The sequence below is a fragment of the Piliocolobus tephrosceles genome, chromosome 12 (genome assembly GCF_002776525.5).
Source record: "Piliocolobus tephrosceles isolate RC106 chromosome 12, ASM277652v3, whole genome shotgun sequence".
NCBI lineage: Eukaryota > Metazoa > Chordata > Mammalia > Primates > Cercopithecidae > Piliocolobus > Piliocolobus tephrosceles.
The window spans coordinates 47221853-47245074 of record NC_045445.1 but is presented as its reverse complement, the minus strand read 5'-3'; the positions used below and the strand labels follow the sequence as shown (position 1 = coordinate 47245074).

The 23222-nt window shown below is 45.7% G+C and overlaps 1 protein-coding gene across 2 annotated transcripts in view; it reads left to right on the top strand.

Moving 5' to 3' along the window:
- The window catches only part of CLDN2 (claudin 2), a 30077-nt gene extending 7911 nt beyond the window's left edge, over window positions 1-22166 (top strand). Inside the window, exons 1-2 of one of the 2 annotated variants that reach the window (XM_023203081.1) lie at window positions 11134-11243; window positions 20625-22166. In XM_023203081.1, the coding sequence (XP_023058849.1) occupies window positions 20803-21495 (693 nt within the window). In that variant the 5' untranslated portion in view covers window positions 11134-11243; window positions 20625-20802 and the 3' untranslated portion in view covers window positions 21496-22166. Of the gene's footprint in view, window positions 1-11133; window positions 11244-20624 lie in introns of those variants that run through there. The other variant, XM_023203080.1, reaches the window with a different exon arrangement.
- Window positions 22167-23222: the final 1056 nt, after the last annotated feature.

Here is a 23222-nt window from a genome sequence, read left to right as displayed (position 1 = left end):
TGGTTGTAAAATGTTCTTTGAAATGATGGCAATGATGGAAGTTACTTTATCTCTTTAATGTTTCTACTTTGGCAAAACAAAATGTTAGTTTATCTATGTCAGTCTCATAAATGTTTATTGAATGAATGAAAGAATGAGAGCTATGTTTCCCACTGAAATTTTCCCAATGGGTATCTCAAACTTATTCCAAAACTGAACTGTTTTCTCCCGGGACAAATCTCCTCCGTACCTACCTTGGAAACCAGCATCATATTGATCCAGTTACTCAAGCTCAAAACTTTGGCTGCTGATTTCAGTCTTCACCATTTCTGACTTTTGTCTCCTCCATGTTCTGCACTCCTCCACTCTCCCAGTTGTTTCTTAAATTATGGCCTCATCCATCCTCTCTCACCTGGATGCTCAACAGAGCTTCCTCATAGTTTTCCCTGTCTGTGAGTTAGCCTTTCCAATCCATTCTTCTCACAGCTGCCCCAGAGATCTTTCTAAAATACATAGCCAAGTATGGTCTTCCTCTCCTTAAAAACTTCCAGTGCCTATAGAAAATGTCTAAACTCCTTCGTGTGGCAGTTAAAGCCCTTTCACATCTGAGCTCAGCCTGCTCTCTGGTCTTCTGCCTCAGAAGGCCTTCCACACGCCATCCACTGCAGCCTCCCTCAACTCTATCTCCATCCCGCAAACACGCCATTCACCTGCAAACTTTTCAGGGTTTAGGGCCTCTGGATGCTCAGGATCATTCTTGGGACAGTGTATTTTTTTCTTTTTTTCTTTCTTTTTTTTTTTTTAGACAGGGTCTCACCCTGTCACCCAGGCTGGAATACAGTGGCACGATCACAGCTCACTGCAGCCTTGACTTCCTGGGCTCAAACGATCCTTCCACCTCAGCTTCCCAAGTAGCTGGGACCACAGGTATGTCCCAACACCCACGGCTATTTTTTTTCATATTCTATAGCAATGTTTATATACAAATGCATTGAATATCAAATGAATACACTGATACCAAATGCATGGACTGGGCCATGCTGTAAAATATATTTCTTACTGTGGGTCACAGTCAAAAAGTTTGATAGCACTAAGGAGAATAGCGCAGATGTTATTCTGTGATTTATTTAGTTAGTGCTGCTCACGTCATTGTCCTTTGCTCTCAAAATGGTTCTGGTCTCATTGCTGGGTGTAACAGAGGTCAGGAGACTGGATACTGCCCAAAGATTTCATGGAGGAGGGGGAGATTGAGCTGGACTGGGTTTAAGGAGGCAGAGAGCAGGTGGAAATGCAATTCTGGCAGAGAAAAGTGACACAGAGGTGGATAATAAGAGTAGAGAACATTTGTTAAATATTTATATGCCAGGCATTGTTCTAAGCACTCTGCGTGAATTAATTCAAGTCTCACAAAACAACCCAGTGAGGAAGATACTATTAAAAGCTGCATTTTAAAGATGAGACCGGGGAACTTACCCAGGGTCACAGAACTAAAAGTGACAAGATTGGGATTTGAACTCGGGGAGTCTCTGTGCTCCTAACCACTGCCCAGCCCTACCCTGCCACTGGGGAACAGTGGGGAGAGTGGGCTGTCTTGGGAAGCGAGAGCCTAGGCCAGCGGGCAACAGAGGGAGGAGAACGTTGAATGCCAGGTTGAAAGTTCCAGCAACAGGTTCTGAACTCCTCTCCAGAAAGGAGCTCTTCCTCTTTCCCTCTGCCCTCTGCCTTGCAAGCTGGGGCTCCTGGGGTTGAAGGCAGGAGGCCTAAACATCCAGTGAGGGTGCCTGGTGGGGGCCCGAAGTAACATAGGGCCTGCTCTGAAAGAGGAGCAAAGGATAAGTTTCTCTCCCCAACCTGGGCCTGCCTCCAAATCATAAATAGCAAATGGTGCCTGGGGCCTCTGCCCTCCAGTCCAAATGTCCCAAATGTGCCAACTCTTATATGCAGTCCCTTGGGTTCCTGGGACGGGGGGTCCCCTCTGGAGAACAGTTTGTTCCCGGGTCAGCTCTCTTCCTACACCCTCCGCCGCTTGGTCCACCATTTGAGCCAGGGCTGTGGCCCATGTGGTGCAGATTCTCTTGGCAGAACCTCTCGCAGCTCCCCATTTGCTCCTCATTTGGACTGCAGAAGCCTAGAAAAACAAAGCTCTGAGGAAGAAGGTGGGCAGGAGGGGGTGTTTGGAAACGTCACTCCCAGCTGGGCTCCATCCCTTCTCCGTCCTGTCCTTCCATCCAGCTCCTCCCCTGGCTCCTTGGGCCAGCCTCTTCATCCTCTCTTCTCTGACACAGCCCCTTTTCCCAGCCTGGCCTGAGACCTTGGGAAGATGAAGCGATGCTGAATTCTCAGTAGCGCGGTCTTTCCTCTTTCCCTTTTTGTCTTAGTGTCCTGATGATCCTGGCTAAGTAAGCAAAAGATACTAGTAACTAGTGGCAGCTATTTTCCTTGGATGTGGATCCTGAGAAACTAACAAAAACAATGACAAGAAAAATAGCTCACATCTACTGACTGTTTACTGTGTGCCAGGCACCATGCTAAGTGCTTTATTGTTTTATTATTGACTCCTCACAAAAATCTTATGAGGTAGTTACTATTATTGCTGCCATTTAAAGGTAAGCAGAGGCCAGGCGCAGTGGCTCATGCCTGTAATCCCAGCACTTTGGGTGATCTGCCCGAGATGGACGGATCACCTGAGGTCAGGAGTTCAAGACCCTCCTGGCCAACATGGCAAAACCCTGCCTCTACTAAAAATACAAAAATTAGTTGAGCGTGGTGGCTTGGGGCACCTGTAATCCCGGCTACTCGGGAGGCTGAAACAGGAGAATCACTTGAACCCTGGGAGGTGGAGGTTGAAGTAAAATGAGATCACACCAGTACACTCCAGCCTGGGCGGATAGAGTGAAACTCCATCTAAAAAAAAAAAAAAAAAAGCCATAAAAATAAAGGTGAGCATAAAACTGAGGCATGGAGAGATTAAGCAATTTACCCAGGCTCAAGGAGCTATTGAGAGGTTTGTCTGCCACTCTTAACTCAGGGCCTTCTTGTCTAATGCCTATACTTTTGCAGTCAAACTTAAAGTGGAAAAAGCTTAGGCCCTACAGCTAGACTTGGATGTGGGGAAAAAATAATGGTTCCTACTTCACAGAGTTGCAGTGAAGACCGAAAGAAATAGTGCATGCATTTTGCTTAAAACCTGACATGTAGTTAGCACTCAGTAAATGGTGACTATTATGATTATTCCTTTTGCCCCTCCATCATTGCATACATTGTGGCTATTCAGAGCACAGGGTTTAGAAGTAGGCCTAGGTTGGAAGCCTTCCTCGATCCTTTACCATGCAGGTAATGTTGGGTAAGTGAACCAATTTCTGAGCCTCAATTTCCTGGGGATGAAAACAATAGTACCCATCTCCCAGGACTAGAGTGAGGATGAAATAAAATACTGTATGGAAGCTAGTGTTCCTTTTCTGTCCCACATACTTTCAGGTGTTTTGCATACTGGGCCAGATTTGGCTTCCCAGAAAATAGCTTCCAGCCTGCTCAGACACCCGCAATGGCAGCTCATGAGTGATGGGAATAAAAGGCATTTACACGTTTTCCCTATTCCTTCAAGCCTCACCTCTGACTCCACCCTGTTCTCCCCCTTACTTCCAGCAGGCTTGTTACTACAGTATCCCTGCACATGACCATCTCCACACCCCTAACCCCTTCCAAGTCTAGAACACCTCTCTGCCCCATGACACAAATTCTGCCCTCCCTTCCAGGTCCTCCTTGAATTCACACTGACTTCAGGAAGCCTCCAAGCCATGCCAACATCTGCCTCCTTCTGCAGGCCTCTCATTTGAGCTTTCCCCCATGTAGGGGTGTCAGCCCTCTTTTTCAGTCACTGTTTTGGATAGGAAGCAAGCCTTTGTATTGAGGTGCTGTGGCTTAGTCTCGTCTCCTCCCTCCCATTAGCACCTGGCCCAGGACTGGGGACATGGCAGGTGTTCATTTCATGCAAATGGAATGGTGTTGACACAGGTAATTGGTCTGAGAAGACAGATTTAATCTAGCAAGTAGCCTTGGGGTTCCACGGCAGGGTGGCAGACAGCTATGACAGGTGCATGGGCCAGGGTGGGATTCTCTGTTCGTATTGGGGCCTTGTAAGACAGAGCACTCAAGATCCCAGGATATGAGTAGTTATAGAGGGTTGCTGTTGACTTGGCAGGAACAGCTCATGAACAAGGCAGGTCAGGAGTAGGAAAGGGCACAACAACAGCAGAGGTCCTTTGGGAAGGAACCTAGGAATCCTCTCCTCCTCTTCATGCCCAGCTGTCTCTTCTACTGACAGGACATTTCTAAGCATTATTAAAATTTCATCTCCACTCTTTCCCAGGCCTCTTCCCTCCCCTTCCAGCCTCAGCCTAGACCAGCAGCCCTAAAAATGTGGTCCAAAGATCCAGGGAGCCCCTAAGATTCAGGAGGTTCAGTCAAAACTGCTTTCATGGGGCCAGGCATGGTGGCTCACACCTGTAATCCCAGCAATTTGGGAGTAGGATCTTTTGAAGCCAGGAGTTCCAGACCAGCCTGGGCAACATATGAGACCCCGTCTCTACAAAAAAAGTAATAGAAACTAGCTGGGCATGGTGGTGCACACCTGTCATCCCAGCTACTCAGGAGGCTGAGGTGGGAGGATCACTTGAGCCTAGAACTTCAAGGCTGTAGTGAGCTACGATTGCACCACTGCTCTCCAGCCTGGGCGATAGAGTGAGACCCTGTCTCTAAAAACAAACAAACAAAAAACGATCTCGTTTCATATAGTACTAAGACGTTATTTGCCTTTTTTTGCTGTGTTGACATTTGCACTGAGGATGAAAAAGCTATGGTGGGTGAAAGTGCTGGCAACTTAGCATGCATGGATCAAGGCAGTGACACTACATTGTATTCATGTTCTTCTTTGTCACCAATGTATTCCTGGTAGAAGAAATGTCAGGTTCATTTAAGAATGTCTCAATGAAACAGCAAAAGTTATTAATTTTTATTCAATATCAAACTTTTGAGTATGTCTTTGTAATCATCTGTGTGACAAAATAGGAAGTATATATGGATATATAAAGCACTTTTGCATACTGAAGTGCAATTGTCATGAGGAAAAGCACTTGCACAATTGACTTGCAGGCTGAACTAGCGAATTTTTTATGGAACTCTTTTTTTTTTTTTCAGACGGGGTCTGGCTCTGTCATGCACGCTGAAGTGCAGTGATGCCATCATGGCTCACTGCAGCCTCGATCTTTCAGCCTCAAGCAATCTTCCCACTTCAGCCTCCCAAGTAGCTGGGACTATAGGCTTGTGCCACCATGCCCAGCTAATTGTTTTATTTTTTTTAGTAGAGACACAGTGTCGCTATGTTGCCCAGGCTGGTCTCAAACTCCCAGGCTCAAGCATTCCACCTGCCTCAGCTTCCCAAAGTGCTGGGGAGCACGTTATTTTTTTACTTGAATGATTGACAGATAAATTGTGGCTATTCGAACTTGGGTGCTTGGCAAGTATTTTGTTAAAAATGGACAAAATGATCCTGTCACCTCAAGGAAAACAACTGTTACTATTTGTTGTCAATAATAAAAGTTAAGCTTTCAAGGAAAAAGTACAATTTTGGAAAACCTGTATCAGCCACTGTGAACTTGAGAGCTTCTCAATATCCTAAAGAGCTTTCTAATAAGATTAGTAGGGATACTAATGAATGTGATTTTTTAATATTGTACAATCAAAAAGCGAGTCAACAATGGGAAGATCTGCATAACTGGGTAGACAGATATTTTCCAGATGACTAATGCATGATGTTACAAAATCAAGCATGGATAACAGATCCATTCAAAGTGTAATTGATTTTTCTTTTCTTTTTTTTTTTTTTTTTTTTAGAAAAAAAGTATTTCACCTGCCCCCCCTGGAGCACAATGGCACAATCTTGGCTCATTGCAACCTCCGCCTCCCAGGTTCAAGCAATTTCCGTGCCTCAACTTCCCAAGTAGCTGGGACTATAGGCATACACCACCATGCCTGGCTAATTTTTGTGTTTTTTGTACAGACAGGGTTTTGCCATATTGGCCAGGCTGGTTTTGAACCCCTTACCTCAAGCAATCCACCCACCTCAGCCTCCCAAAGTGCTGGGACTACAGGTGTGAGCCACGGCACCTGGCGGACCAGTAGATTTTAATGTAACAGAGTACAAAAAGTTCACTGATACAGTTTAGTTTCAGATTCAGCATTGCAAAGAAACATTAAGAAACAACCACTTGTGAAGTTTAGGTATAGTTATCAAGAATCCCCACACCATTTATTAGTTCTCTATCGCTGCCATAACAAATTACCACAAACTTAACAACTTAGTATGATACCCATTTATCATCTCGCAGTTACATAGGTTAGAAATCCAGGTGTGTTCACCTGAGTTCCCTGCTTAGGATCTCACAAGGCTGAGGTGAAGTGGTCAGCTGAGCTGGGCTCTTATCTGGAGGCTCTGGGGAAAAGTCCCCTTCCAAGCTTACTCAGGTTGTTAGCAGAATCCAGGTCCTTCAGGATGTGGGTCTGAGGCCCCCTTGACTTGCTAGTTATCATCCAGAGGCTGCCCGTGGCTCCTAGAGGCTACCTACACTCCTTTTTACGCAGCTCTCTTCATTTGGAAACCATCAACAGCATAGTCAAGTTTGCATCTCTCTGACTTCCGACTTCCTTTTCCGCCACTAGAAAACTTTTTTTTTTTTTTTTTTTTTTTGAGACAGGGTCTCGCTCTGTGGCCCAGGTTGGAGTGCAGCAGTGCAATCTCAGCCTGCTGCACTGCAACCTCCACCTCCTGGGCTCAAGTGATTCTCCTGCCTCAGGCTCCCGAGTAGCTGGGATTACAGGTATGCACCACCACGCCTGGCTAATTTTTGCATTTTTGATAGAGGTAGGTTTTGCCATGTTGCCCAGGGGAGTCTCGAACTCCTAAGCTCAGGTGATTTGCCTACCTCAGCCTCCCAAAGTGCTAGGATTACAGGCATGAGCCACTGCACCCGGCCACGAACTCTTTCAAAGGACTCCCGTGATTAGGTGAGTACAACCTTGATAATTTCACTTTGCCATATAACTAACAGAAACATGGGAGTGATATCTCATCAGAAATACTCCCAAAAGAGAGGGAATGTATAAGCAGGTGAGGGTCATTTGGGGGTCATTCTTAGAATTCTGCCTATAAAGGCTATTAAATACCCACCTTCTCTACCTCCCTATCTTTGTGGGGCTGGATTTTCTTTACACACTTCAACCAAAAACCACATATTGCAACAGCTGGAGTGTAAGAGCAGATATGAGAATCCAGCTGCCTTGTGCTCAGCCAGACATTAGATTTGCAAAGATTGAATATAATGCCACTTTCTTGCCATTTTTTTGTTTTGAAAACTATAATTGTCATAAATATATATTATTTATGTTATAATGTAATAGGTTTATAATTTTTATTTTAAAGTAATATATAAATAGTTAAAATGTAAGTTTTAATTTCAAATATATTCAATGTCAATAGATATAACCCTTTGGAGGTTAGGCAAATAAAAGCCCTTTGGAGTCCTCAATAATTCGTTAACTAATATCTTTTATTTGTTTATTTTTAAATTTGCATAGATATTAAGGTTCTGAATGACAAAATGTGGAGGGATGTATAAAATTCACTCTTTTCGGTGTGCAGCTCCATGAATTTTGGCAAATGCATAGAGTTATGTAACAACAATTTAGATTTTCAACACCCCAAATAATTTCCTTATGCCACACCATTGTAGTAAACCCCTTCTACCACCCCAGCCCCTGGCAACCACTAATCTATTATCCATCCCTACAGTAGTGTCATTTCAAGAATGTCATATAAATAGAACATAACAGTAAGCAGCTTTTTGAGTCTGGCTTCTTCCATTCAGCATAACACATTTGAGTTTCACCCATGTAGCTGTGTGTATCAATAGTACATTCCTTTTGATTGTGGAGTAGTATTCTATTACACAGATGTACCAGTTTATTCATTCACTAGTTGAAAGACATTTAGGTCATTTCCTAAATAAGAGTGTAAAGTGATCCTGAGACCAAAATGTTGAGACCCATTGACAGAATGTGCTCTTCCCAGAGGTCTCCTCAATTTGGGATCTTTGTGGACCAGTGCAATTACAAAATTTTTTTAAATGAGGGGGAATCAGCATATGGTTGTCAAACTTTTTAATTTTGTAATTAAGGGCATTGAAAAATACTACCACCTCTTATTTTACAAAAGAAACCTTAATACCAACTTTTCAAAGAATAAGTCCGGAATGACAAGTAGCCTTTTAAATTGAATAAGCTTTAAATAATTTACAAATCTTGCTACATTGGCCTTAGTTTCCTCCTATTGGTGATCCTCTACCACTCCCTTCCTTTCTTCTTAAGTCTGTGCATTAGTGCTTAGGAAGCACTTGCTCAACATTTCTCCTCCTAGATCTGCTTATCCATTGCCTCTCAAACCTTTATTCTCTCTTTCCTCCCAGACATGTCTTCATGAGCCCTTCTCTTGCCTCCCCTCCCAGAACTTATCTTCTTCACCCACCTTTCCCTTACATAATCATTTTGTCTCTCCTTCCTCTTCTCCTGGACCCCTTTCTTCCCAGACCCATCTACTGTTTCCCTTCTTACCACAATCTCTTCTCAGTCTGATCCCATCAATTCAGTGGTGCACCTACTATGTATTAGACTAGAATAGTGATGAAAATAACAATTGAAAGCCAAACCCAAATCCCCATGACACATGTTTACCTACATAACAAATCTGCACATATACCCCTGAACCTAAAATAAAAGTTAAATTAAGAAAATTTTTAAAAAGAAAGCCAAACCCTTCAGGCATTCACAGTCCTATGCAGGAGCAACAACAACAAATGCAACCCAAGACAATTGCCGGGGGGATAACAAGATGCTTTGGGAGCACAGAGGAGAAACATCCAACCAACAGACCCCAGGATTCAGGGAAGCAATGCTTAAGCTGAGCCCTAAAGGATATAAGGAGTTTTCCAAACAAAACCAGCTGAAGGTGGAGTAGGGTCAGGGTCCAGAAAGAGTTCCAGGCAGAAGGAACAGGACTTGTAAAGGCCTAGAGGGGAGGGAGAGCATTGTAGGCTTGAGAAACTGAAAGAAAGCCAGTTGGGAGAGTGGGGAGTGAGGAGAGTAGTATGAAACCAGTTTGGAGAGCTAGGTGGGGGCCAAATCATACTACTATGTGGAGAATGGACTGTAGAAAGTCAAAAGGAAAAGTAGGAAAATCAGAAGGGTATTGCAGCATCCCATTGAGAGATGATGCTAAGGGGAGTGGAAGTGGAAACCAGCAGATGGACGAAAGAGCTAAATTTTGGAGGTAGAATGGGAAAGACTTACAGGTCTGATACAATGAGGGTCAGAGAAAGAGAAAACAGTAGAATTAAGGCTAACTCCGAGATTTCTGGCTTAAACAACTGGCTTTCTCAAAGGGAGAAGACTGAGGGAGGACTGGTTTCAGTTCAAAGGGAAATCAAGGATACAATTTTGAGGCTGGGCATAGTGACTCACACCTGTAATCCCAGCGCTTTGCGGGGCTGAAGCAGGAGGATGGCTTGAGCCTAGGAGTTTGAGACTAACCTGTGCAATATGGTGAGACTCCATCTCTACAAAAAAAATTATAAAAATTAGCTGGGCGTGGTGGCACATGCTTGTAGTCTCAGCTACTTGGAAGGCTGAGGCAGGAGGATCGCTTCAGTCCAGGAGCTCAAGGTTACTGTGAGCTGTGATCATGCCACTGCATTCCAGCCCAGGCAACAGAGCAAGGCCCTGGACATGTTGCATTTGAGACAACTTTCAGCTATCCAAATGGAGATGCCAGTATATAAAGGTCTGAAGCCCAGAGAAGTCTGGGCTGAAAATGATGATTTGGAAGTCGTCAGATGATAGAGAATAATTGAAACCACAGAGGATAAATGAGACTTCCCAGAGTGGGAATGCAGAGTGAGGAACGAGGACTTAGGTCAGGCTCCTGAGAAGCACCCATATTTAAGGGTCTGGCAGAGGCAGAGGTACCAATGAAGAAGTACCCAGAAAGATAAGAGGAAAACCAGAGGAGTGTTGTTATCACAGAGGCCAAGAGGAGAAAGCATTTCAAGAAAGACAAGGTTATCAAGGGCACTGAATGTTGCATAGAGGTCATGGAAATTAAGGACTAAAAAGTGGCCATTGGATTTGGTGACATGTGGTCATTGGTAACTGTGACAAGAACTTCTTTTGGTGGAATAGTGAGGGTGAAATATCTCTAAGCCTCTCTCTGCCCTAGACCCTAACTTCTTCTCCCAGAGTCCATCCCTGCACCCTCTTCCTTAGAATCTCTTATTTCTCCTTCTAGACTCCTCTTTTCATAACATCATTTCCTGCCTCTCCTTCGGGACCTTGCTTTCTACAGAGCTCTCTTCGATTTTCTTCCTCAAAGACCCTTTTTCTCTCTTCTCCTTTTCTCTTCCCCAACCCACCTCTTCTCCATACCCTTATTTCCCTCCCTTTATTCTCTCCCCACTCACTTGTCTCCTGAACTAAATGCTGCTTTTCTCAGACTGCTATTCGTTCCTGTTCTTTCAGGCCCCTCTCCATTCCCACACCCATCTAAGCTCTTTGGATCTCAGCAGGGGTTTTGGCAGAAGGATTACTAAAGAACCTCCCAGGCTCAACACTGAGGAGTCATAATATTTGGCATGATTCCACCAGGATCTGACAATGCCGACCTGAAGGAAACACAGTGTTGGAACCCATTCCTTGAATGATTGCCAATCTGGAAACCACATCCTGCCAACACAGTCTCCTCATCCGCCCTGGCACCTGCCCCTAAGATTCTGCCTTTTCCTATCCTCAACTGCACAGTCACTACGAACTGATAAGGTGCCCTTCTACTACAAATTCTAATATTCTGCGTTTAATCAGCATTTTCTACTTGTCAAAATGCATTCACATTCATTCACTCAGCCTTGAGAATTTGGCTGGGTGAAGCCTGGAGAAAGAAAATGGAGAGACTTGCCTGAGGTCACATAGTTGGTTAGAGGATTAGCCTGGTATCCCTCCCACCCCTTCAGCCTTGCTTGCCTTCATGCCCAAAGACTCCCCAGGCCTGAGCTCAGGCATGGCTGCCCTTTTAGCATGTCCCAGCCTGCCAAGAGGGAGTGACCTAGAGAGACCCTTGCTCAGGAGCACTGCCAGGGGGTCAGGGCTCCATTTGTACCTGCATGGTAGGGATGGGCTGCCTTGGGAAGGAGGATGATTTCTGTTTTGCTTCACTGAGTTCACTCTAGGCAACAAATCTGACTGTTTGCTTTGATATGACTTGAAAAAGAGAGTCAAGCATAATGATTATGAGGCAAGCTCTAGAGGTGGCCAGGTTTGGTACCCAGGCCTCGCTCTGCTCTGTACTAGCACAGAAGGACTATGGATAGGAAACACTTCAGGACAGTGCCTGGCACCTAGCAAGTGTTCAATGAACAGTGACCTTATCATTCGTACGTGGGAATCCTTGGGAGGGAGTTGGTGTTGTACATCGCAAAGTTTGCCAAGCTAGACATCTACAGACCTAGATTCCAGGTCTAACTATTACTGCTCAACTAGGGATGTTGGGCAACTCTTTTCATCTCATTGGGCCTAGGTTTCCTCATCTGGAAATAGTAATGGCTGCCCTATTTTTGTAATATGTTGTATTGGCCTTTAAAACATGAACTCTTTCACCTAGCAATTCTATTCTTAAGACTTTGTCAGTATTATGTGCAAAGATGCTAGGTTATAGTGAAAATGAAAATAACAAAATGTCTACTAGTTAACAAATAAATCATATTTTATATATAGAATGCAGTGCAGCCATGACAGAATGATGTAGCTCTGTGTTTTAATGGACATGGAAATAGGTCCATGATATGTTATTTACAAATGATGGAAGGTTACATAAATTGTAGGTATAGTGTGATTCAATTTTATAAAACAAATCCCATCAATATATTCTACATCAAAACATTAGCAATGATTATCTCTGGCTGGTGGCATTATGAGGACCTCTATTTTCTTCTTTATAGTTCATTTTCTGAATTCTTTTCAATAGCATCTAGTATTTTTCTACTTAGAAAAAACAAGAAAGCTTTTTTGCATTGGGAGAGTAAAGCTAGTCACTGCACTCTACTACTCCACAGCACGTTTTTGTTGTTATTGTTGTTGTTTGGATTTTTGTTTGTTTGCTTTGCTTTTTTGAGATGGAGTCTCACTCTGTCACCCAGGCTGGAGTGCAATGGTGTGATCTCGGCTCATTGCAACCTCTGCCTCCCGGGTTCAAGTGATTCTCCTGCCTCAGTCTCCCCAGTAGCTGGGACTACAGGTGTGTGCCACCACGCTCAGCTAATTTTTGTATTTTTAGTAGAGACGAGGTTTCACCATGTTGGCCAGGCTGTTTTCGAACTCCTGACCTCAGGTGATCCACTCGCCTCAGCCTCCCAAAGTGCTGGGACTACAGGCGTGAGCCACTGCACCTGGCCTTTACAGCATTTTTGAGAGGCTTAAATGACATAGTGCATGGCACTGCCGTGTGTGGTAAAAAGGAGAGCCCTGTCCTTATGCTGGCCTACTCAGTTCCACCTTGTAGGACCTGCTCTTTGAACTGAGTCTGAAGTTACAGTACCCATGTTTGCCCTTGAGCCTTGGGACCAACCTTAGGGGTGGGGTAGGGCTGAGGGCCTGCCAGAGAATCATGCTGAGTAGAAAAGTCTGTGGGGCTGCAGGCCATGCAGGGCTGCTTGGGCACTGGCTCACCAGGACTGTGTTTATGCAGCTTACTCCCCACCGGGCTTCAGGGCTGCTAGCCAGGGACACCTAATTGGCAGGACAGAGCCCCCTCCTCTCACCACCCTCAAAGCTGGAATGTTCTGAATTCCTTCTTGGGCCAAATCCCCCTCCCCACAAGACCTCTCCTGGGTTCACAGAGGTCACCACACAAAAGCCCAGCTGGAGTGGAGTTTTTGACAGAAAACACACACAAACACACACAAAACCCACCAAACCTTTTTTTTTTTTTTTTTTTTCGTAAAGTACCTCAATCTTTCCCAGCCTCCAGGGGTTTAATTCTGATCTGTAATAAGTCTCTGACCCACGGTTCAGATTTGCAGATGGATTTTGCAAAGCTGTGGTTAACGATTAGAAATCCTTTATCACCTCAGCCCGTGGCCCTTTGTACTTCGCTCCCCTCCCTCAGGATCCCTTTCTCCCTCTCCAGGGACATCTCCCCCTCCAAGGCTCTGCAAAGAACTGCCCTGTAAGTATCTCCACCCTGATATAGTTGCTGCCTTTTAAATTCACCGAGGTGGGCACTCTTCCTTCCTAGTCACTATACATTCACCCCATGGTGGAGCCAGGCTGGGCCACTTTGGGTTTCTGAGTGAAGGGTGTGGGAGGGGAAACTCCAGTGGCATTTGGGTTGGTGGTATTTGTTTCCTCAAAGCTATCACAAAGATTCTAGTCTTTAAAACTTCAGGACCAGAGAAAGCACTCTCCAAATCAGATATTTTCTGGTTTGGGGGGCTAAAAGGACTGGGATAAAAATTGGAGGAAAGGAGCCACAGTTTACCTCTCTGCCTAAGTGTAGGGGGCTGAGGAGGGGCAGAAGGGGCACTCCTTCACAGCCAGTTCCAGTGCCCTCCTTGGCACGAAGGCTCAGGGAGGTAACAGAAGGTGGGTTCCTAAGTGAAGTCATAAAGTTTCCCCATGAAGCCCTTCAATAACTCTCCCCCACTGGTCTGCAAGTCTGTCATTAGAAATTCCTTCTTTGGACTGAGGCATTACTCTCTTCAAGTGCCCTCTCTGAAAATGAAGTTGGAACCAAAACATTCACAGCACTTATGCCTGGGGAGATTGTAGGCGATTTTTGTTTTCTAAATTCTGCCTTTTTGTGTTTTCCAGTGTTCTAAAGTGAGAATGCTTTACTTTGATGATCAGGACAAAAATCAACTTCCTTTTCAAACAATTAGAAAATCTCTCAATCCAGTTGCAATTCTCTGAACTGCCATCAATCAATCGATGCAGAAGGAAAGATGAACTGCGCTAAGGACAAACTTTTGAGAAAGTAGAGCCTCGAGGGAATGGCTTTGCCACATACTAGTGCCCTTGGCAGCTGGAAGTGTGGTTCAGAGAAGGGGGCAAGTGTCTCAGATTCTTATGAGGGGCAGCGAGATCAAGGGATGGAGAAATGAGGCTGACTGACAGAAGAGGGCTGTGGTGGCCACCATCACCCCCAGAAGGCCACATCAGTTCCTTCCTTGAGCCTGGGAACCCCAAGTGCCTGTCCCATGTACTCTTAGGAGGGTACTTCCAAAGAAAGAGTACCACGCGTAAGACTCTTGGAGCAAGAGATGGGGAGAATAGCAGGGAAAGTGCCCAGGTGAGAAGGGGTTAAGTCAGGAGCTGCGGTCAATCTTGACCCTCCTAATCCTCTCCTGCAGCTCCAATCCCCCCACTAGGGAAGATTAAGTAAGGATCCTAAGTTAAACTTTCTTGCCCAGTCCTTGGGCCATGGAGTATGTTGGCCCCATGCCCAGAAGACAAATTCAGCTGGCAAGGCCTAGAGTCTTCTGTACTTCCAGAACAGCCAGTACTTGACTTCTAGGAGGATCCCTCAAAGAGAGGTTTCTATTAAAGCTGGCTGCTTCTAATAACAGCTCTCCAGTCTTCTATATTTGTCAAAGTGGCTTCCTGTCCCCATGCCTTTATTTGAGACTCAAAATCTTGGAGATGACAAACTAGGGCCTAGAGAAGCTATAGGACTTCCTCAACAGGTTCCAGGCAGAATTGACACAAGAAGCTAGATCTTTTGATTCCAACACCAGGACCCTGTCTGCCCTCACCTCTACTGCTCATCAGACAAACAAAACCCTGGCTGAATCCAGCTTGGCTCACCACCCAACCATTTGCCATTTAACTGGTCTTCCTAATCCTGGTGGAAAGCTGAACCCATCACCCCACGCCCCCCGCCCCTGCATGGGGCCATTTTTGCCACTCGAATAAGCTTTAATAATTTGTTCTTCCTCCTGCCTGGGCATGCTGCTGTGTCAAGTCAGACTCTAGAGATTCTAAGCCTCAGTAATGGCATTTTCTTGACTCTGTCCTCTCCCTCACCCCAAAATACTTGCCTACTTACTACTACTTAGGACAGGCTCTGGGGAGAGGCTTTCCTCTTGGGGACACTGTTGATTCCCTTGAGAAACTCAAGCTTGGCTCTTCTGCTGCCATCCCAGGAAGGCTGAAGCAGGAGCTGCTCCTCTGGGAAGCAGTAAGTAGGTCTTCCCCTTGAAAACCTCAAGGTATCTCACCAATTCTCACTGAAAGCTCAGATACAAATAGGAGGAAGAAGGGAAAAGTACTGAACCCAGCCTGGGTGAGCAGCAGGGAGGGCCCAAGGATGGTTTCAAGGCAAGGATGCGTCCTGAAAGATGATTTGCAATTATCCAAGCAAATGGTGGATGGTAGAATAGCATGCGTAAGGGCTTGGACACACAGAGAAAGGCAAAGTCAGAGAAATTCAAGTGCTTAGGTTTGGCTGGATCATATGTGTATGTATAGGAGCACAAAGCATGAGGTTGGAGGTTAATGGTGTGAGACGAGGCTGTGAAGAAAAGCAGGGGTGAAATAATGGAGGGCTTTCCTGGTTTCCTGGGCTAGCAAGTTTGAACTTCATCCTGAAATACTTAAGAGCTCCTGAAGATTTTGTTGTTGTTGTTGTTTTTGTTTTTTGTTTTTTGAAACAAAGTCTTGCTCTGTCGCCCAGGCTGGAGTGCAGTGGCACAATCTCGGCTCACTACAACCTCCACCTCCCAGTTCAAGCGATTCTCCTGCCTCAGCCTCCCAAGTAGCTGGGATAACAGGCACACGCCACCACGCCCAGCTAATTTTTGTAGTTTTAGTAGAGACAGGGTTTCACTATGTTGGCCAGGATGGTCTCAAACTCCTGACCGCGTGATCTGCCCACCTCGGCCTCCCAAAGTGCTGGGATTACAGGCGTGAGCCACCGCGCCCGGCTGAGTTCCTGAAGATTTTTAAGCATGGCAAAAGGTGAGGTGAGAGTCACAATTTGATTTCAACTTTACAAAGATCTTTGACTACTGGGTGGGTAATTCATTAATGCAGGATTGGGGCAGAAGTGAAATTAGAGAGATCAATTTGAGGTGTCTATGAGATTTCCAAATAGTCAAGAAACAATGGTTGCATAGTCTGAACTATGGTTTGGGCAGTGGCGACACAAAGAAGTAGATGGATTCACGGTCTATTTCTGAAGGCAGACCTGATGGTACGTTATAATTAATTATATGTCAACAAGAGGTGAAAAAGCAAGGATGACTGGCTTGGGTTATTAACTGGGCGATGGCCCCACTGAGGTAAGGAACACTGCATGAGGAGCAGTTTGGGCATGGGGAGAGAAAGGGCAGATGATTCCAGCTTTGCAAATGTTGAATTTGAGGCCATTAAAACATTCGGGTAGGGTCATTCCAAGTAACAGTTAACTACACAAATCTTGAGCTCAGGAGAGAAATCTGTGGCAGAGGTATGAATTCAGGAGTCACTGGCATGGAGACAGAGTGGATGAGATAACCTATGAAGAATGTGAAGGATAAGAAGAGCCGTCTAAAAGTCAAGATGAAACCCTGAGGAGGCTACAGGGGCAGAGATAGATAGTTAGACTTAAAGAGTGAGCAGCAGAAGAGGAACTTATAAAGGAAAACTAGAAGAATCATTTTGAGAAGTAGGTAAAGTGGAATGGTGCTACAGAAAACAAGGGAAAAGATAGTTTTATGAAGGAGAGAGACAAGGTGAGATGACAGAGATATGATCATTGAATTTTGGAACAAGAAAAGAGTTGATAACTTTGGTGAGAATATTTTCAGTGGAGGGCTAATGGTGGAAGCCAGACTGTAGAGGGCTGAGCAGTGAGTGGGAGGGTGAAGAAGTGGAGACATCAATAATGAATGGCTTAAGGATCTTGACTGCAAAGAGAATGATCAAGATAGAAGTAACAGCTGCACAGGGAGGAGGTAGGGTAGAGAGCTCAAAAAGTAGTAGTAAATATTTGAAGTAGTCATCAGAAGGGTGCTTACCAGGGAGAAGTAGAAGGATTTCCAAGCAGCACTGAAGGCCTCAATGAGATGCACAGTCATGATCAGGACAGGTACAATTGTGCCAAGGTTAGCAATAAGAAACCAATGTCAAGAAAGATTTGTTAATGAGTGACAGAGGTGAGATTCAAACTATGTCTCTCTCCATTCATCAAATGTTTATCAGCTCCTGTTCTGCAGTGCTTTGCATCAACACTGGCATTGGTGTTTCCAATGCTGATGAATCGTATTGACTATCAATCATGTGCCCAATGCTGTGGAAGCATGACAGACATTTAATATATATTTTTTCACCCTCAAATTGTTAGGATTTAGTTGAAGAGATGAAATATTTCACAAATATATATATATATATTATAAATATATATATAATATACATTATATATATGGCGAAGCTCTGCCCTCTCTCTCCCCCTTTACCTATGTCTTCCTCTGATCCCCCATCTCTCTCTCGTTCTTCTTTCCCAACATTGGGCAGCACTTCAATGACCCTTACATCGAAGCGTTACTGACTCATTTGGGAAGTCCCTATATTTGAGTCATATGGAGCCCCTCAAACCTCTTTGCCAACTTCATTCATTCATTAAGAAGATAGTTTTTGAATTGCTGCTCTGGGTAAAGCAGTGTGTAAGGCACACGAGATACAGAGATAAGTAAGATACAGTCTTGCCCTCAAGTAGCTCACAGGCTAATAGAGAAGAATAAGGGTTTAAACAGGAAACTGCAAGATAATGCAAAATGTACTATCTCTGCCTCAGTTTCTTCATCTATACAATAGGGATTATTAGTGCCTACCACAAAAAAACTTGTGATGATTAAATAAGCTAGCATGTAAAAAGTGCTTATAATGGTCCCATAAGAAACACTACATAAGTGTTATTATTATTATTACTATGATGGAAGTAAACACAAGATACTGTAAGAATAGACAGGAGGGGTACTTGACCCAGGCTAGAGTAAGAGACATCTGCACTGAATCCTAAAAGACGAGAAGGCACTAAACAGAGGAAGAAGAATACATTAACACTCTGCAAAGAACATTGTGTTCTATTTCTATTTGGGAGCAAAAGACCACATGGCATGATTGAAGACTGGAAGTAATTTAGTTCCACAATAGTATAGACTATGAGGAGGGAAAGGGCAAGAGATGAAGCTTGAGAGGTCATGGAGTACAAGCAAGTTTGGACTTTTACTTTTTAGCAAATGGGGAGCCATTGGAATGCTTTATGTAGAGTAGTGACTTGATCAGATTAATATGTTGAAAGATCACCTTGGCAATGATGTGGAGAATGAATTGGGAGAAAGACCAGTTATAATCCAGGTGAAAGAGAATGAGGAGGTCGTGCATGGTGGCTCACGCCTGTAATCCCAGCACTTTGGGAGGCAGAGGTGGGCAGATCACTTGCGGTCAGGAGTTCGAGATCAGCCTGGCCAACATGGTGAAACCCTGTCTCTACTAAAAATACAAAATTAGCTGGGTGTGGTGGCATGCACCTGTAGTCCCAGCTACTCAGGAAGCTGAGGCACAAGAATTGCTCCCGGGAGGTGGAGGTTGCAGTAAGCTAAGATCACACCACCCCACTCCAGCCTGGGCGACAAAAGCAAAATTTTGTCTAAAAAAAAAAAAAAAAAAAAAAGAATGGTGAAACTCTGAACTAGGCAAGTAGCAGTGGAAATGGAGACAAAGGAACCATGGATTTGAGGTATATTCATAAGGTAGAACTGGTGGGACATAGGGACTATAGGATGCAGGAGGTAAGTACAAGAAAGATGCCAAAGATCACTTTCCAGATTTTGGTCTGGCACAAGGGGACGGATAGAAGCATCATTCAGTGAACACAGGGAACCCAGGGAAGAACTGTTTGGGGAAAGCTGCATGGGGGAGGTGATGAGTTCTCTTTTGGACATGTCAAATTCGAGATGTCTATGAGATTTCCCTGTGGAGATTCTGACTAGGTGATTGCTCTGCCAGTCTTGAAGCTCAGAAGGGTCTATCCTGGCAATTCAGATTTGGAGGGTCAGTGGATGGGTAGTAGATTAAGTTATGGGGGCAAGATGAGTTTGCTCAGGGACAGAGTGTTAATTGAGGAAAGGATGGACTTCTGAGGAATACTCACATTTAAGAGATGAGTAGGGAAAGAGAAATCTTGAAGAAGGCTAAAATGGAATAGCCAGATTGTGGTGGGTTGAAAAATTAGTGGGTTAGGTCAGACGGTGGCTCATGCCTGTAATCCCAGCACTTTGGGAGGCTGAGGCAGGCGGATTTCTTGAGCTCAGGAGTTCAAGACCAGTATGGGCAACACGGCAAAACCCGGTCTCTACAAAAAATACACACACACACACACACACACACACACACAATTAGCCAGGTGTGGTGCTATGCTCCTGTAGTCCCAGCTACTTGGGGTGCTGAGGCAGGAGGATCGCTTGAGCCCAGAAGATCGAGGCTGCAATGAGCCGAGATCATGCCACTGTACTCCAGTCTGGGTGACAAAGTGAGAACCTGTCTCAAAAAGAAAGAAAGAAAAATCAATGGGTCAGAGGGTCTTATAGAGAATGGGAAGGTGTACCCTTGACCCTTAGTGTCCTGAATCTTGGCAACACTGGGGGCTCCTTGAACACTGCAAAATCTTATATGGCTCTGAGATTCCAAAGCATTGACTCAGATACCCACCTCATGCAAAGCCCTATATTCTACAGCAGTTTCCCTTTCCTCCGTGGCAGACTCTTGTCCCCCTAACAGATATCCCAGGGAATTTCAAGGCTCCCTCTCAGTCCTGGAACCCTTGTTCCAGAGTGCTCCCATCATCATCCAAGAGGCTGATGATGGGAGCATCTCTTAGGAGACTGGACAGGAAATGTCTGGGCATGTTATACATGCAGGAGGCCTTAGACTAAGCTGCAGAGGGGGATTTGGGCATGGCTGGGAGGATCTGAACTCTCAGAGTATGGACAGAAGGCTTTGCTGCCAACCCCCATCTGCCGTGGAGTAGATTTTCAACATGGGCAGAATGATTCAGGGCTAGGCCACTACTCTCTAGGCCCCTGGAGATTCAAGAGGCCTCTAATAAGCTGGAGTCCAAGGCTACATTCTAGGATCTGCTCCTCCTGATGCAGTCTGCAGTTTGACCTCAGTCTGCAATTGAGGGGCCCTATGGCACTGTTGCTTGGCAATGTATAAAACAGCAGGCCTTGGAGAGTAGTACTTGAGTTAACACAGCCACCACAACTGCCACAGCCATCATCACCTTCCCGGAAGGCAGCCACCTGTCTGGCTCCTGGCTTTGTCCAGCTGCCAACCTAAGGCATGTGCCTACGCAGGAGGCGATGACATTTTGGCTCCACGTTCAAAGTTTTTTTTTTTTTCCTTTCTCATGCATTATTTCTAGAGATAACAAAGGTCAAAAGGCATCCAGCGTTTTCTGGTTTCTCATAAGCTTCTGGTCAATATTTAATCTGGTTTATGGATTTTTTAAGGTCTTCTAGATGCCTTCTTGAGCCTGCTTGTGGCCACCCACAGACACCTGTAAGGAGGAAAGAAGTCAGCCTGGCAGAGAGACTCTGAAATGAGGGATTAGAGGTGTCCAAGGAGCAAGAGCTTCAGCCTGAAGACAAGGGAGCAGTCCCTGAAGACGCTTCTACTGAGAGATCTGCCATGGCCTCTCTTGGCCTCCAACTTGTGGGCTATATCCTAGGCCTTCTGGGGCTTTTGGGAACACTGGTTGCCATGCTGCTTCCCAGCTGGAAAACAAGTTCTTACGTTGGTGCCAGCATTGTGACAGCAGTCGGCTTCTCCAAGGGCCTCTGGATGGAGTGTGCCACACACAGCACAGGCATCACCCAGTGTGACATCTATAGCACCCTTCTGGGCCTGCCCGCTGACATCCAGGCTGCCCAGGCCATGATGGTGACATCCAGTGCAATCTCCTCCCTGGCCTGCATTATCTCTGTGGTGGGCATGAGATGTACAGTTTTCTGCCAGGGATCCCGAGCCAAAGACAGAGTGGCGGTAGCAGGTGGAGTGTTTTTCATCCTTGGAGGCCTCCTGGGCTTCATTCCTGTTGCCTGGAATCTTCATGGGATCCTGCGGGACTTCTACTCACCACTGGTGCCTGACAGCATGAAATTTGAGATTGGAGAGGCTCTTTACTTGGGCATTATTTCTTCCCTGTTCTCCCTGATAGCTGGAATCATCCTCTGCTTTTCCTGCTCATCCCAGAGAAATCACTCCAACTACTACGATGCCTACCAAGCCCAACCTCTTGCCACAAGGAGCTCTCCAAGGCCTGGTCAACTTCCCAAAGTCAAGAGTGAGTTCAATTCCTACAGCCTGACAGGGTATGTGTGAAGAACCAGGGGCCAGAGCTGGGGGGTGGCTGGGTCTGTGAAAAACAGTGGACAGCACCCCAAGGGCCACAGGTGAGGGACATTACCACTGGATCATGTCAGAAGGTGCTGCTGAGGATAGACTGACTTTGGCCATTGGATTGAGCAAAGGCAGAAATGGGGGCTAGTGTTAACAGCATGCAGGTTGAATTGCCAAGGATGCTTGCCATGCCAGCCTTTCTGTTTTCTTCACCTTGCCACTCCCCTGCCCTGAGTTCCCAACCCTCAACTTGAAACCCTATCCCCTTACCTTAAGCCAGGCCTCAGAGGATCCCTTTGCCTTCTGGTTTACCTGGGACTCCATCCCCAAACCCACTAATCACATCCCACTGACTGACCCTCTGTGATCAAAGACCCTCTCTCTGGCTGAGGTTGGCTCTTAGCTCATTGCTGGGGATGGGAAGGAGAGGCAGTGGCTTTTGTGGGCATTGCTCTAACCTACTTCTCAAGCCTCCCTCCAAAGAAACTGATTGGTCCTGGAACCTCCATCCCACTCTCGTTATGACTCCACAGTGTCCAGACTAATTTGTGCATGAACTGAAATAAAACCATCCTACGGTATCCAGGGAACAGAAAGCAGGATGCAGGATGCAGGATGGGAGGACAGGAAGGCAGCCTGGGACATTTAAAAAACTAAAAATGAAAAAAAAAAAACAAAAAACAAAAAACAAAAAAACAGAACCCATTTCCCAGAGCACTTTCCAGAATTCTCTCATATTTGTGGGCTGGGGATCAAGCCTGCGGCTTGAGGAAAGCACAAGGAAAGGAAAGAAGATCTGGTGGAAAGCTCAGGTGGCAGCGGACTCTAACTCCACTGAGGAACTGCCTCAGAAGCTGCGATCACAACTTTCGCTGAAGCCCCTGCCTCACTCTGGGGCACCTGACCTGGCCTCTTGCCTAAACCACAAGGCTAAGGGCTATAGACAATGGTTTCCTTAGGAACAGTAAACCAGTTTTTCTAGGGATGGCCCTTGGCTGGGGGATGACAGTGTGGGAGCTGTGGGGTACTGAGGAAGACACCATTCCTTGGTGGTGGCCAAGAAAGAATAAGAACCTTGCTATCTAAAAAGCCAGGTGGATGTGTGCGGAGGCTCCAGTGGGTGTTTCTACTCTGCCAGCGAGAGGCAGCCCCCTAGAAAGTCTTCAGGCGTAATGGAAAATCAGCTCAACTGAGATCAGGCCCCCCCAGGGTCCACCCACAGAGTACTACAGAGCCTCTGAAAGACCACAGCACCAAGCAAGTCCCTTCAGATTCCCCCACTGTCCATCAGAAGATGTTCCAGAGTGGCTAGAGGGCATCTAAGGGCTCCAACATGGCATATCCATGCCCACGGTGCTGTGTCCATGATCTGAGTGACAGCTGCACTGCTGCCTGGGATTGTAGCTGAGGTGGGAGTGGAGAATGGTTCCGAGGAAGACAGTTCCACCTCTAAGGTCTGAAAATGTTCCCTTTACCCTGGAGTGGGAGTGAGCGGTCATACACCAAAGTATTTTCCCTCACCAGTCTAGGCATGACTGGCTTCTGAAAAATTTCAGCACACCTCCTCGAACCTCAGTGTCAGCAGAGAGGGCCCATCTGTTGTCGGTAACATGCCTTTCACATGTCCACCTTCTTGTCCATGTTCCAGCTGCTCTCCCAACCTAGAAGGCCCTCTCCCTTAGCCAAGTCCTCCTCAGGCTTGGAGAACT